At 34.3% G+C, this 16,993-nt stretch overlaps 1 protein-coding gene across 6 annotated transcripts in view; it reads left to right on the top strand.

The window, feature by feature from the left end:
• FAM135B (family with sequence similarity 135 member B) overlaps positions 1-16,294 on the top strand; it is a 500,817-nt gene extending 484,523 nt beyond the window's left edge. For all 6 annotated transcript variants that reach the window (XM_051971132.1, XM_051971134.1, XM_051971135.1 and 3 more), the window contains 7 exons: positions 2,414-2,580; positions 4,206-4,297; positions 8,800-8,897; positions 9,223-9,374; positions 10,622-10,732; positions 12,170-12,283; positions 13,603-16,294. In XM_051971132.1, coding sequence (XP_051827092.1) covers positions 2,414-2,580; positions 4,206-4,297; positions 8,800-8,897; positions 9,223-9,374; positions 10,622-10,732; positions 12,170-12,283; positions 13,603-13,808 — 940 coding nt within the window. In that variant the 3' untranslated portion in view covers positions 13,809-16,294. The remainder of the gene's footprint in view (positions 1-2,413; positions 2,581-4,205; positions 4,298-8,799; positions 8,898-9,222; positions 9,375-10,621; positions 10,733-12,169; positions 12,284-13,602) is intronic.
• The last annotated feature ends 699 nt before the right edge of the window (positions 16,295-16,993 follow it).

Genomic DNA, 16,993 nt, shown 5'->3' with positions numbered 1-16,993 from the left:
AAATACATCATATGGCTATCAAATAACCTTTGTTCTCCCATTCTCCCTTTCATAGCCATACTTTTCTGAAAATATTTGGTGCTTCCTATTGCAACTGCTTTTTCATTCCTCAGATCTTCACAATCTAGTTTTCTTTTTTCTAGCATCCTACTAACACTATCTTCAGAACAGCCACTGTGAGCTCTTTTTCAATAATCCCAATAGAATTGTCTTCTATCGCCTTTGTGTCTTCCACAGTATTTGATATTATTAACTGATTTTCAAATTCCTGACATATAGTAGCTTGTTGATTCATTGATTGATTGATTCTGAGGCACAATTTCTTTATTTTGCCTTATTTTCTTTATACTTTACTGGAAATTCCTCTTTTTTTTCACTCCCACAAAATTCATGTTCCTCAGGTTTCAATCCTTCATACTATTCTTGTGGTAGTCAGTGCTACAATGGACATAATTCTGGACATGGAACTGGGAAGATGAATTCAAAATGAGTCTCAGACAATAATTAGCTGTGTGATATTAAACAAGTCATCTGCCTCAGTTCCCTAAAACAAAAAATGAAGATAATAATAGCACCTATTTCATAAGATTTTTGTGAGAAGAAAATGAAATCATATTTGTTTTTTTTTTAAATAGTACTTAGCACAATGGCTCTCACATAGTTGCATGTATAAATGCTTATTCTCCTTCCATTTTTAAACTCTGTCATCAAGTAATCTCCTTCACTTCCATAGTATAGCTAGTGACTCACCCTGGATAAGGCTCAGAGCTGAGGCTATAACCCTGCTTTTTTATGCTTTAATATTACAGGACAAACTGTCAGCTAGCTACCTGCCCCTAACCCTAGATGTCCCATTAGCTTTCAAAATTCAACAATATCAGAATGAAATGTATTGTCTTGTATCTCCAAGATCTGCTCCTTTTCTGACCTCCCTATTTATCAAGTTAACAATACTATTCACCAAATCTCCCAAACTTGATATTATCTTTGAATCATTCTTTACTTTTATTTTTGATGTGCAATCAATTCTGAATCCTGTTTATTCATACCTGAAATATTTATAGCCTATATCATCTCTTCTCACTTGAACTTGAAAGTGTGGACTTTCATTGCCACTAACCTAAACAATTGCATTATCCCCCTAATAGATATTCCTACCTCCACTAAAATTTGTCAATTCCTTTCCATTCTTTACATGTTTCCAGATTGATTTTATTCATACTCCTCATTATTTTATTCTTCTCAGAATTGTTTTATAATTCCATATTATCTATAGGATAAAACAGGTAGTCCTTTCTGAAATCTGATACCATTTTACCATTCTAAGATTATCTTCTGGTTTTCCCACACATTCTCTATACTGCAGCCAACCTTTACCATTCACCATTACCCTACATCCCTCATACTTCACTCTCTATGTACCTTCATTCATACACTTTCTTATGTATATAAACTATCTAACTTTATGTATTGAAATGCTATCCTTCCTTTACTGTTCAGCTAAAATGTGTATCTTCTCCCAAAAAAATATTCCTTTATTACTCCCTATCCTTTAATCAGTAATGATCTTTCATTAATAGTATAATGACTTTTCCTTCCTTAGACTGTGTGTATGTATATATAGATATGCATATATAAGTAATATATGTAATAATATAAAATATATATATATATATATATAATATATACATGCATATATATGTGCACATATATATGTGTATATATATGTACACCTATTCAGATAATTGAATATAACACATATTACAAATCCACATGTACATGAATATATATTTATACATATATATATATACATAAATATGAATATCCTTATGTCTTTTGAAAAGTGGACATGGACAGGAAGGAACAGACTTTTGATTTCATTGGTCGAGGAAATTTGAAGTAAGAAAATTACTTCTAGTAATGAATATCTTTAATTTATAGTCTTAGGGAAGCAGACTAAGAGGTTATGTGATTTTTAAGTTCATAGTCAGTCTTTCCGACTCCTAAACTACTTTTCTTTCCACTCTACAATAGTGATTCTTTTATGACGTATGGCATATTATTTTGTATTATATAAATGTTTATAGTGATATCTTCCAACTGGTTTGTAAATTCCCTGAGGTCAAAAATTCGTTTTTCAGGTTGCTTTATTTCTTCAGAACTCAATTTAAGGCTACACATATAGTAATTGTGTAACTGGTCCTTATTAAAGTAAGTCTTGGTTGAGAGGGATACTTCCCTTTACATTGTTTCCCTCTTTCTTTTCATGCAAAATAAACACCTTTTCCCTCTGCCCTGCCCCTATGAAGCTACTTAACAGAGGTTCATTTCGTCTATGGTATAACTGGTCCATATTTTCCAACTTAACCCCATACACAGAGTTTGTCTTACGATTAACTAATATATTCTCCAGTTTTTATCAGGCCAAAGAGAAATTTAAAGAAGAGCTGAATAATGAAGAGTGTCTGTACAGTGACTTGTCTGTACTAGCTTCTGACTTGCCATATTTTCCACCAGAGGAAGAGGAAGAGAACTTGGAAGATGGGATTCATCTGGTTATCTGTGTCCATGGGCTGGATGGTAAGGTCTGAGGAAAAAGCCTAGTTATAATTATTAATGATCACAATTTAGATTAAGATAAAGATTTACAATTTATAAAACATTTTCCTCAAAACAGCCCAATACACTAGGTAACATGAGTATTATTTATTAGTAGTATTTTACCAAGGAGGGAACTGTGACCCTGAGAGGGGAGGCTTTTGCCTCAGGTCACAAAGCCAATTAGTTTTAAACTTTAGGACTGGAATTCTCTACCCCAGATGTTCTTTCCATGATCCATTACTGCCTCCAGCCTTAGAACAATAGATGCCTAGGGACATGAATATAAAGGAAACTCCAAGCAAGAAAAACAGATTAGCCAATAAGCAAAGTGGCTACAGATGATTTATTTGAGAAAATTTTGCTTTTCTTTGTCTCTGTCCCTGTTTATCTCTCTGTGTCTATCTCGCTGTCTCTGTCTCTGGCTCTCTGGCTCTTTCTGTTGTTCTCTCCTCTCTGTCTCTATCTGTGTGTTTCTCTCTTTCCTTCTTTCCCTCCTCTCATCTCTCTGCTCTGCCTTCTTTCTCTTTTTAAAGATTGGGACTCCTTATTTTATCCAGGTTGGAAAAGCAGAGACCCAGAGCCAATCCCACTCTGATAAACATTAGAACTTGGACCTGGGCCAGTTTGCCTTTCCTTTCCTTAGGCAACCAGATGGCCTACTCCTGGCTTCTCCCCTCCTGGAGAATCACCATATTATTGCTAAACATTTTTGCAGATAACAGATCAGCTTAACTCTACCTACTGCAGCAAAGACTCTAGAGCTTGAGATCCCCCAGTTTTAGCATCTTCAGTAATAGGGATTACAAGTATATACCACTAATACCAGTGGAATCCAGTCAAGTTATAAAATTTTATGAATGTTCTGGAACATTTTCAATGATTTCTTCAAAACCCTGGTAGGACATAAAAGTTAAGCTCAAATCAAATACAGAAATTTCTGTTCTAAAGCCTCAATTTCTAAATCCGTAAATAGCAGTAATATATTAACTATGTTGAAAAATGGGGTGCTGGAGAGAAAGCACTCTGAACTCCAAGGAGCTGATGGGGTATGACTTGCTGCTACTGCTGTTGGGGAAGTGGAAGTGTTCAGGACGAGATAGGAAGTTCCCAATGTCAGACAGTAAAATATCCCACTGGCCTAGAACAGCCAAGTGGAATGATAGCAATAATTTCTAGCATTTTATAGCACTTTACACATTCATATTCAGCAAAGGTATTCATAATTATAATAAGTTTAAGAGAGATAACAGAGAAATAGCATAAAACGGAAGAGAAAATGAGGGACCACCTGAGAATATTCTGAAAGTCATTCCTGCACATCCATTTTCAAGTGCCTTATGTATCTAATGAATAGAGAATCTTTTTTTTTTTTTTTTTTTTTGGTAAGGCAATTGGGATTAAGTAATTTATCCAGGGTCACAAAACTAATATATAACAAGTGCTCAAGGTCAGATTAGAACTCAGGTCCTCCTGACTCCAAAGCCAGCGCTCTATGACATTTAGCTGCCCTGCAAACCTTATTTCTTACATTTAAAGTTAAAGAACAATCAAAAAAGAATTTTTTAAAATTTATTTATGGGAACTGGGGACATATATCCTTTCAGGTAACAGCGCAGACCTCCGTCTTGTAAAGACATTTATTGAACTGGGCCTTCCTGGAGGAAAATTGGACTTTCTGATGTCTGAAAGGAATCAGGTAGGATGGTGAGAGGGATGAGATGGTGATGAGATTTCAGTTGGGCTACAAGAGTCTCTTATAAATCCTACATCATACATCATACACAGTCACATTACACACTAACAAAATACAGACAAGATAAATTGGAGATAATATAAGCAATTTATAACTAACATTTCTATAACATTTTTAAAAAGAATTTTTTTCATAGATTGCTTTGTGTCAGTCTCCAGAGGAATGTAGTATACATATTTATCAGCTCATTTTACAAATTAGGAATTTTTGAAACTCTTCCTATTACCACAAGCCAGAGAGGAGTCTAGGAATTTGTCATTAATAGTGTACTGAAAGGAAGCTCCAGATAGCTGAGCATGTCAGTAACATTTATTAAGTGGCTATTATTTATCAGGCACTGTGGTAAGCATTGGGGATTCAAAGAAAGCCAAAATCAGTTCCTTCTCTAAAGACTCTCACAGTAGTGGGAGATATAATATGCAGACAATTACATATAAATATTCTATATATAGCACATATTCTAGCACATTAGACTTAAGGAATGTCAATAATGTGGTAACATGTGTATTACTGGCTAATTTCTTTTGATCCTGTGGGTATGTTGGCTCCCTATATTGCTTAATTTAGAACTAGATATATTAAGTGGCAACCTTCCAGGGGCCATAGAAAATGCCTTCAAACTGGAAAAGTGAGATCAAAAATCAGTGCCCCATTCCACACAGATTAAAAGAGCTTTCCTACTCCCTTTTGGCAAAGCCCATGATCTTTATCAGGTTCTGAACTTTCTTGGTACAGAAAAAAAATTGGATGTAAGTTTTTGTTTCCAAGTGCTTTCTGCTTCCAAAGTCATGTTGTATATCCACAAAGCAGTCCTTATGCCTTTAGACCAGTGCATTATCTTTTCAGGTCTATAAAATCTCTAAGAAGGAAATGAAGGTCAGTGTTATCAAGTGATTAGTACAAGGTCACAAGTTATTTACACATTATAACTAGGAATTCACTTTTGCCTTTCAAGTTTATTTTTCTTTCCATTAAACATAGTCTCTTGGATGCTGTGTTTTGGCATAAAATATCTTCCAGTAACCTTAAAATGCATTTTTAATTTGCTTGGGAGTGAATATTTGTACCTCTTCTTTCTACATACATGGGACATTCCCTTTCAGGCTCGTCATGGGTCATTTTTGGTTACTAAGAGAAGTCTTTAGAAGCCAATTCATCATTGTTAGTTAGTTTAATTAATAACTTGGTTGTTAATTGGTCAGAAACTTTGTTCTTCATAGTTTTTCATTCATTGAAAATAATACTCATGAAACCTATAAGAATTAAACATTGTTTTCCACTCCAAATAACACATTTCATGAATGATATGGCTAGCCTGGAGAGCGGCCAGAACATTGCACCTGCATAGTGTGAAGATATGTGGTGATAAAATCACAGAATTTTTATTTGGAAAAAACCTAGGCAATACTCTTGTACAACACATGGAAAGACTCTTCACTTTTTCCTCCACTTAATGTCATGTTTGCTTGTGGTTATCAATCCTTTAGTTAAGGAGGAGCCTACTTTCTCCCTTGACAGCTCATTGTACAATTAGAGAGGTTTGATTAAAGATGTTTTTGATTTTAGTTTTTTATTGGTTTTTTGTTATAGTCCAGTTTTGCCTCTTTGCACTGACATATGTTGTTCCTAGTTCTGTAATTTCAGGCAAACAGAAATCTTCAGCATTGATGTTCTTTCAAATAATTGATAGAAATTGTCATATTTGAAATCTTTTCTTCTATGCTAGTCAATCAAGACACCTATATTAAGCACCACTATGTTTCAGGCATTATCCAAAGCTCTAGGAAAATGAAGGGTGAAAGATAATCCCTGCTTTCCATGAACGGGAGAAATAACATGGAAACAACTATGTGTACAAGCAATCAACAGGATAAATGAATAGTCAACAGATGAAAAGCACTAAATTAACATAGATCAAGAAAAGCTTGCCATAGAAGTTGAAATTTTACTTGTGACTTGAAGAAAGCCAGCACAACTAGGAAACTGAAACAAATCAATCTTTCAAAAATATTTATTTTCCAGGCACTGTACTAAATTCTGGGAATACAAAAAAAGGAAAAAGACCGACTGCTGTGAAATAGTTTGCAATCTAACAATCTAACTGGGGAAGGATATATAAACAAATATAGGCAAAAACAAGCTATATACAGGATAAACTGGAAAAATATAAGAACTAAGGCACTAGAGTTAAAAAAGAGGTGAGAGAGCATGCATGGAGTGCATGAGGGACAGTCAATGAAAATGTCTACAGCTAAAAGATCAGTATCTTGTTCAAAGAATAGCAAAGAAGCTAATGTTAATTGTGTGTGTGTGTGTGTGTGTGTGTGTGTGTGTGTGTGTGTCTGAGAAAGAGACAGGGACAGAGAGAGAGAGAGAGAGAGAGAGAAAGCTGCAAGTAGTGGCAGTATAAGGTATAAAAACATTATTTCCTTCATTGCTCAAATGTCATGAACTACATGGTTGTTATACTTATTGTTAAATGAGATGATGAGCATAATGCTGATGGGACTTTGGTTTTCTAGCCTACAGAGTAGATTTAGGAGAAAATGGAGGAAAGACCATCATCCTTATCTTTACATATGTGCAGGTAATGTGGAAAAGGACTAGACTATTTTCTGATTGATGTCAGAGCACAGAACTAATAGCAAAAGATAGGGACAAAAAGTCCAATTTAGTCTAGATGCAGGGGGAAAATAACAAATATAATGGGTTAAGATGGGCATTTGTTCCTCCTGACTAGATAGCTTCAAATAGAAGCGGGATGGCCACTTGAGGGTTTGTTTTTTTCTCCTGGTCAGGTATAGGTTGGATCTGATCTTTGGTCCAACTCTTTCAACTCTGAGATTTTAGGATTCTATTATCCCACATCAGAAATCTTATAAATTACATCTGTCTTTTGCATTTATTCATCTTGAAGAATGCTAAGTGTATTGTACCTAATGGGGAATACTTTGAGTAGGCTGACATTAGTAGGGCATGTTGACTCATGAAAGCATTCATTCCTAGAGTATATTTTCCAGCAGTGTCTTCATCAGTACTTGATCATAATTTACTACCTATCTACTCAGATTAGAAATCGATCCTGATTCATATTGGAGCAACAAACCCACATCTTTAAAAAGGACGATTAACTGGTGATTCCAGAAGTTAAATAATTATTTCATCTGCCAGTAATGATTTGAGGAAAATCATTTATGTTCTGTATCTTCATCTATAAAAGAGAGGGCTGAATTAAGTTATCAGAGAATATAAGAAACTTAGGAAGGAATCTTAATCTCCTTGCTTACTTCTCACATGCAAACATGGACTTTTCTATATAATGTCCACCAAAGAGTTATCTAGTCTTTACTTGAAAATATCTAGTGAGAGGGAGTCATGAAGTGTTGGGGAATACCATTTTTGTTTAGCAAATAAATTATATTACATCATTGTTGTTTTATATTTTCTCTTTCTTACTCCCACATAACTCACCTATTGTAAAAAAAACAAACAATAAAGTTAGTGAAGCAAAACAAATAAGTACATTGGGCATGTTTGAATACCACATGAACATATATACATATATTTATACTCATGTATATAATATACACATAAATATCTATATAAGATAGATGTGTGTGTACCCATATAAACATATGGATACACACACATTTATTCCCATTTCCATATTTTTTCCCACCACTTCCCTAATGAGAAGCAAGAGGTATGTTTTATTTGGTTTCATTTCTGTGGCCTCAGCTATTTCCCAATTTTTCTCCCACATAAAATACATAAGATACATAAAATAGAGAGATGTGTGTGTATATGTATATATATACATTATATGTCTATATGTACACACACATATATGCACATATATAATGTGTATTCATATATCTATATATACACATTCATAGATATGTAAAAGGAAACATAAACACATGCATTTATATATGCATATGTATATACATGTGTATGTACACACACACACTCATAGCCCCTCTATGCCCATCTTAAATCAACCATATATATGAGCTGTTGTAACTTCTACCCATAGGTTTTTGTTTGGCATTTTCAGTCTGAGAACAAGTTTAATCATGCTTTTAAGTATCTGAGTGGCTGTCATTCAAATACTTGAAAAGATGTCTTCCATCTCTCACACTACAATCCCATCTCTTCTCCAGTAAAGTATCTCCATGAGACAGGCAGAGAGTTATTATTCCCACTTTCCCATTTTAGACATGAAGTACCTGAGTCTCATAAAGATGGCATAACTTGACCAGGATCATAAAAGGTATAAGTGGTAGAGAAACAGCTTTTCCTGCTTTTTTTTCCAGATTTTCCTACTTCCATTCTAGAACCCTTAACCATAATTATAGTACCATGATGTGATTATTCAGTGGCAAAAGAAATTTGTGGTCTGGGGTCATGGTTCATTGTTGTAACTGTGATTTCTTTTCTTTCAGAGTGACACCTTTGCTGACTTTGACACAATGACAGACCGATTACTTGATGAGATCATTCAGCATATCCAGTTGTATAATCTATCCATTTCTCGAATCAGGTAAAAACAAACTCCAAGTGAAGTAAAGGGTGGTGACTTTAATAGTATTTATTTATCACTTCTTGTAAGATAGCCTGAGAGAAGCTGATGCTGAAATGCATATTTATCAAACAAGATTCAATTTATTTATCACTTCTTATGAGATAGCCTGAGAGGCTGATACTGAAATGCATGCTTATTGAACGAGATTCAATTCAATATTTACTAAGCATCTTTTATGTATGTGGCACTCTGCTAGGTGCTAGGCCTATATGGGTAGCTGTGATTCATAGTATAAAAGAGTTCACAGTCTAATGGACTCGTATCCTTTGTTTTTTCCAAACAGCTTCATTGGCCATTCCCTTGGCAACATCATCATCCGATCAGTATTGACTCGGCCTCGTTTTCGGTATTACCTCAACAAGCTACATACCTTTCTCTCTCTCTCTGGGCCTCACTTGGGGACGCTCTACAACAATAGTGCCCTTGTTAGCACAGGTAAGCCTTTCCTTACATCCCTTTTGAATTCATCACTGACTTCATCTCCTACTTGTTAGAGCCTGCCAACCCTCTTGGTCTCTTGAAATAAACTTCACAAATCTATTGCCACTTCCATGTGCCATGATGAGATATTAGAGGAAGACTCATACCCAGGAGAAACGGAATAATTTCCTGTTTAGAGATATTAATAAACAAACAACTAAGCAAACAAGCAAGTTTTTAATAAACAACTAAAAAATAAAATAATTGGCATTTAAACAAACATTTAAGGTTTGGAAAGCACTTTATAAATAATCTCACTGATTCTCAGAACAACCTTGGAGGTAGATGGTGTTATCTCCATTTTGTAGATGATGGAATAAGCTTCGTAATTGGAAAAGTACTTAAGGCTGCTCAGAACCTCCCTTACTCCTCACCATTTCTCCATTTATAAAATGGATATGGTAATGTGGATATTACTTACCTTTCAAGATTGTTCCTTGAAGGAGACTTTGAAATTCTTATAAAAATGCTGTAGATATCTGAGCGGTTGCCCTTTTAATCCATTATTAAAATATCAAGAATACCTTTTACTTATATCCCATCTTTCATAATTCCTCTAATATTTATATAATGGTATAATGTCTGTCAAGTTCTTTGATTTTATGACATTTGCTATCTTATTGGATCCCTGTAAGAGGACTTATGTGTAGATTGCCATAAGGCAATGGAGATAAAAACAAAATTAATAATATTCCCTACCCTCAAGAAACCTGCACTCAATTCAATCAAGGTAATACATTTATACAAATAGATTCACATTTAAGTAAATCAAATTCTTGAGAGGTGTGGCCAAAGTTGGGGAAAGATCATAGTAGTTAGAGATTTGAAGTAAGAACCAGAAAAATTAAGTTCAAAGTCTTTCTCAGACATTATTAGCATGAGACAAATTCAGAAGAACACTAGTTCCATAGTCAGAAGAATTGGTATAAAAATCTTACCTTTAAAACTAATTATGTCCTTACATATACCTGCACCTAGTTACTCTCTACTTAAGTTTCTTCGTCCTTAACTTGGACTAAATGGTCAGAAGTCCTTTCCAACTCTTATATTTATGGACCTAGCTTCCATTTGCCTTTCACTTCTGCAACACAATGACCTCTGAACATGAGTGATATTTCCAGGGTCCTTCACTCATTATATTATGGGTAAGACCACAAAAAATGCAAAGAAATAATTTCTTTATTCTTTCTCTGTTCTACTAGGTTTGTGGCTAATGCAAAAGTTGAAGAAATCTGGATCCCTTTTACAGCTGACTTTCAGGGATAACACGGATTTGCGCAAATGTTTCCTGTATCAACTGAGCCAAAAGACAGGTGGGCTATTTTGTTATATATATCTGGGGAAAGAAATTGCAAGACAGCTGAGATCATGGAAATGAGACCAAATGAAACATGTCTCTTGCTTCTCATCAGCAAAATGATAGAATATACATATGGAAATTCACACATGACCATGTGGGATTTCGAGTAAGAATCTAGAAAAATGGCTAGAAAGAAATGCAAAGGAAGGCTGCAGTTGGTAGATACCAAGGACTCCAGATTGAGTGTTTCATGATTGAGATGTTTTAAACCCTAATGCATGAAGTCTCTGGTTCAGAGAATATAGTGGCATATAAATACAGCTGGCGAAGAAATGGCTATAATGGAAATGGCCAAGATTGAGCTATCTTGTTATAAATCGACTACTATCTATCATCATGCTCTCCATAAGCTTTCCTTAATTTTAATCCTCCATTATTATATACCACATAACTCACAAAATCTATTGTTGCTTTGTATCTTTGTAAGGCTAAAATTTTTATTTTTTTATTAAGTTTTATTTCATGTGAAGCAGCTAGAGGGCTCAATGGATAGAATTATGGATCTGGAGTCAGAAAGTCCTGAATTCAAATATGGCTTTAGATTATCTGTTTAACCCCACAGAAGTCTTTTAAGTTCTATTTGCTTTAGTTTTCTCATCTGTAAAATTAGGTTAATAGTACCTACCTTTTAGAGTTGCTGTGAGTATGCAGTGAGTTTCTTTGAATAGTAATTATCACTATGCCTGGCAAATAGTAGATGCTATACAAGTGTTAACTATTAATAGTAGTTTTAAAATTAGATTAGTGTTGTTGTTTACATTAGTATCTTTATCTACTGCCTTTAAATTGAATGTGATAATGAACACAATTTACAAGTAACATCTCTCCTAGTACCTGTAACAACATATATTATACAGTAAACATTCAATAGATACTTTAGAAATAAAATTTGGTTCTTTGGGTCTTATGCTGGAATAATATACACATTAATACTCTCAAAAGCATGCTATTCAATGGTACAGGAATTCTGAAAGACACAAGAGGTCTTGTTCTCCTTGCTTTCTATTCTGCCATGGGAATACAAAACTCTTCAGAGCATGGCTGGCAGGGTGTGAGGATATAAAATAAACTCTGATATTTGAGATAGTGAACACAGATGACCCCTCAGTGTCTGTGTACTTTCTTCCTCACAATACTGTGAATAATTGAGGAATCAATGAGGACTACTTAATCCTAAAGTCCAAATGTCTCAAATGTGATAATGACATCACACAAACTCCCCAGATTATAATTCTGTCTTGTCCTAGTACAGCAACAAAAGGAATCTTAGATGAACAACAAATATTTAATAATACTGCTATTCTGTTTTCATACTCCAGAAAATGAAGAGTATATGAAATTTTTATTTCTTCTTTGTAAAAATTTGTATATTTTAATCTTTTTATTCTAGGCCTTCAGTATTTTAAAAATGTTGTGTTGGTTGCTTCTCCTCAAGACCGATATGTGCCATTTCATTCAGCAAGAATTGAAATGTGTAAAATGGCACTCAAGGACAGACATACAGGTAGGTCATGCCCCACAATATTATCAGGTTTTGCTTATTTTAAGTCCAGGGGTATGTTAAACACAAATTATTCCAGTTTCTTGCCTTGAAGCCTCCAGATGACAGCATAAGCAAGGCCTTATGTGAAGTGACAAAGGATGAACTTTCACAGTAGATATTTAAAAGAGGCAACTTTATCCATTAATATTCAGTTTTCTTATTTGCTTAAAAAGTCTTTATTTAGCATTTATATAAATATCTTTGAATTACTGAATGAATGCCAAAAATCTCAGAGAATCAATTTAGAAGGTATATCAAAGAACAATAGAAAGTTATATGAGGATGGTTTAAGCTGAAAAAAAAAGTTCCATCAATCATAGAAGAAAAAATTTATTAAGGACCTACTATGAATCAAGTACTGGGCCAGGCACTGGGATTCAAATACAAAGAATACGCAATCCTGATTTGCAAGGAGCTGATTTTTTCATATTGACTTGCATCTAAGATGTATAAGGAAGGAAGAAAAAACAGTAAGCCAAATAGTAATAAATAACTAATGAACAGTTAAAGTATTATCCTAATATCTGCAAGATAATAGAAGAATCAAGAAAAGACCCCCAGTTATATTGGATAGATCTTTTTATATTCTATATTGTAATGATATTCAATTGTAAAAGACTTAGACTCACTATACCACCAAAGGAATTATGATGAAAAATGCTCTCCATATCCAGAGAGAGAACTGATGCATTCTGAGTGCAGATTAAAGCACATTATTTTCTTTTTTTTCCCCAGCATGTTTAATGTGAAAGTATTTTATATAGTTTCATATGTATCATATATTTTTTGCCATCTCAAAGGGTGGCAGATGGAGTAGAAAGAAGGAGATATTTTGAAATTGAAAATAAAAAATAAATTTTAAAATGTTTAAAAAGAAACATACTTTGTAGAACTTCAAATTCTGAATCAGGGGTTATAAACTTCAAATCACACACACACATATGTACATATATACATGTACATGTATGCTTGTATGTATGTATATATGTGCATATACATACATACTCACAAATACATATATACACATGCAAATAAATTTTTGGTGGCTATATTTTAATATGATTTCCTTTGTGAATCAATTTCCTGATGCACTAAAAAGAATCACTAAATATGTGTATAGGCCAAAGGGATCATTTCACAAAAAGTTTTAAGAACTCCTGCTCAAGAGTTACTGATTTCAAGCATGCTGGAAATTGGCAGAAGCACTTTTAATGCAAATAGGAATTATTAAGCAGTCACTGCTTTGTTGTGAATGACCTCTTCTTCTACTCCATTTTCAGGCCCAGTTTATGTTGAGATGATTAACAACCTTCTCCAACCTCTGATAGAAGCCAAGGATTGCACTGTAATTAGACACAACGTGTTCCACTCTCTGCCCAACACTGCCAATGCCCTGATCGGCCGAGCTGCCCACATAGCTGTGCTTGATTCTGAACTGTTCCTGGAGAAATTTTTCCTGGTCACGGGACTCAACTATTTCAAATAATGGCTTTAGGGGAATCAACTAGGGACTTGTGTAATATCCCCAAAAGTAACCAGTGCACTTTTTTTCAGTATCATCCAGACCTTTAGCTGAAACACACAGCTTTTTAGACTTGGGAGCCCCATACTAAACATTGAGATAGGAGCCCCATTTGTAGTTTTGGTGGAAAGTGGAAAGGAGAAGGCCTTAAGAAAATGATTAGAGATATTGAAGTCACTTCTATCTCAGCTTAGAAAAGTGAAGCAAATAGTTAGTTATCAAATTGTAAGTTGTCATTTGTCTGGTGACTCAAAGTCTCATTCTAGATCCTTTACAGGAAAAAGAAGAAAAAAATAAGTATTGGGAGAGAGATGGTGGGACCAGTGTCATAATCTTAATATCATAGAACAAAGGCTTTCTCCTCCATTTAACTTGATTTGTCCAAAGCATTACCAGCTTGAGTGTTTGTTGGTTGATACAAGTGCATAGAAACATTTCAGAACTCAGGTTAAAACTTCTTTTTGTGTGTGTAGAACTGGAGATTATTTATGTGCAAAGAATCCTTTATAAATTCTTTTGTGCCATCTCTGTTTAAAAAAAATGTGATCTCCATTCCATCATTCCTTTTCATATGTGGCTAAAGAGTTATTCTTCATAAAAAAAAAAAAAACTTTTTTTGGGTAGGGGTGGGAAAATGGGGGAGGGAGAAGGGAGTAAGGTAATTCATCAATGATCTTAAGTATCCTGCAAATAAAAATACCCAAGAGGAGTATATTAGGCCAGTTAGGCCAGGTAACTTTTTTTGGATCCCTACTTAAAATGCTGGTCTAAATCATACTTTTATCATTGGGGATTTTTTCATCTTTGTTTTCCATCTAGGATAGTTATTTACAAGAAACTGAAATCACTGTACTCAAAATAGAGCCTGCTATACATGGGTTTGATGGCACTATTGGAATCATCCAAAGAAATGCCAACTTAAAATTTAGTGCTACTGAGGGGCTAATAAAAAAAAAGGAAGACCATTATAATGGCCAACTGTTCCTCCCTCATTAAAAAAAAGACATCAAAATTAAGGAATGAAGAATTGAAATTCCAACCCGAGGACAATGAGCATACTCTGAAGTATTGCCTTTAGAAAAGTCTTAAAAACTCACCCAGATGACAAAAGACAAGCAGATAGAAAAGTGACAAGATAAGTTCAGAGAAAACACAGCAATGCACTGGGTAGAGAGGACCTAGGTTCAATTTCCAATTCTACATCTTATTAGCCGGATGACCATAGGCAAGTCACTCAATCTCTATGAGCTTTAGCTTCCTCATCTTTGAAATAATCACTTTTGACTAGAATAACTCTAAGCTACAAGCCAACTTGAAAAGATTTTGAGAACAGGGACAATTTCAATGAGATCTGAAAGAAAATTTATAAATAACTTAAGAAAAAAATTTGAGCATCATTGATTTAGTCTTACTTCCCAGTAAAGAATTGAGAATTCTGGATGCTATCCAAGTGTCTTAACTTTTAAGTAGAATTAAGAAGTGATTTAAAAGCCATTGGTAGAAGATATTTCCTTTTGGATGCCAATGGAGATGATGCTTCATTCTTACTCTGAAAGAATCCCATCCGTCAAAAGTAGTAATACTCCTTCAAGAAAATTCATTGAAACTAGGCTCCAAGTACCTGTATGATAAAATTTTGGGACATTGTTTTAGCTTAGAGATAATTCTTCCCTCTGACTTGTGTTCCATTAATCTCATAGGAGTAAGTTGTTACCAAAAAATAAATCATAGAATTATAGAATTGTAGAGCTTGAGGGTACAATAGAAAATAGAATGTTAAAGCTGAAAAGGACATGAGTACAGAGATTACAATGTCCTTAGAACTTAAAATATCACATATGTAAGAAATCTTTAGGACCATGTGCTGCAGTTGTTCGAGATGAGGGGTGAAAAAATTGAAATCCATAAAGTTTAAGTGACTCATCCAAGTATGCACAGATAGTAAGTGCTAAGAGCCACAACTGGAGCCAAGTTCCTCCCAATCAAGTACTGGTTCCATGTTTTCAGAAAGCCTATAGCTGGTTATAAGCAAACAATCATCTCCCTCATGATAAGCTCCAATTTTTGGCTCTCTCTCTTTTTAGAGGAAAATGATTTCTACAAAGCCCAGTGGAGTCTCATATTTCTCTGAATGCCCAGCACTAAGATTTTATGATGCATGTTTACTCCAGGAGAAAGGCTCACAATTTATAGCAATGTCCCCATCTTGGCCAAATGCATCCTTTCTCATGAACACATCAGTCTTGCCATTGCATGTCTATGAACCTGTCTGTGATATGTGTCAATGTGTGATCATTTGAAGGCCTTCCGAGCCAGTGGCTATAAAGCCAAAATGAATACTACACGTATTGTCCATTTCAATAACATTTTTTTTTAAATCTCCAATGTGCTGCCTAAACAAACTGATAAAAATACTGGCAATAATAAATAGTTCAGCAATGCAATGATTTGATATCCCCCAGTGCCTCTTTTTCACTGGGGTAGCTGTCTTTGTTGTAAAGACATTATTGTAAAGCCCAACTGATTTATGAACATATATATTGCAGCCATAAAGAAAATACATGCTAATCTTATAAATAAGAGTGTGTACATTGTCAGACTTCTACAAACACAAGGTAGCCTCATTTGGAAAGACTTTGTCATACCCACAAATATAAACATATATATATATATATATGATTGATATATATATATGTGTATATATATATAATTTTGTATACACATATATATTCCCATACTAATACATAATGTATAAATATATCTAAACTATACATATATATATAAATTTAGATATATATATAGATATGTATTTGTATATATTCTAATTTGATAAAATGGAAAAAGTTCTGGATTTGGAGCAAGAACTAAAACATTTGACTTTGAACTTTGGCCCTACTGGTTATGTCAAGTATGACCATCAGCAGGATGGATTCAGGAAATCAATTCACCTCTCTAGGCCACATCTATAATATAACAGAGATAACAAGTAATGTATTCTCACACTAAATCATATGATTTTATCTAATATATGAACGTGGGCCCTATCATTAAAATAAGATCTCTTGAAAAGAGTGTGTGTGTGTGTGTGTGCCTCTGCTTTTGTGAGTGTGTGAGTGCTCATGAGAGAGATATGAACATCTTGTTAAGAA

The sequence above is a fragment of the Antechinus flavipes genome, chromosome 1 (assembly GCF_016432865.1).
Source record: "Antechinus flavipes isolate AdamAnt ecotype Samford, QLD, Australia chromosome 1, AdamAnt_v2, whole genome shotgun sequence".
Taxonomy (NCBI): domain Eukaryota; kingdom Metazoa; phylum Chordata; class Mammalia; order Dasyuromorphia; family Dasyuridae; genus Antechinus; species Antechinus flavipes.
Note: the sequence above shows the minus strand (reverse complement) of the source record. Positions and strands in the feature narration are given on the sequence as shown.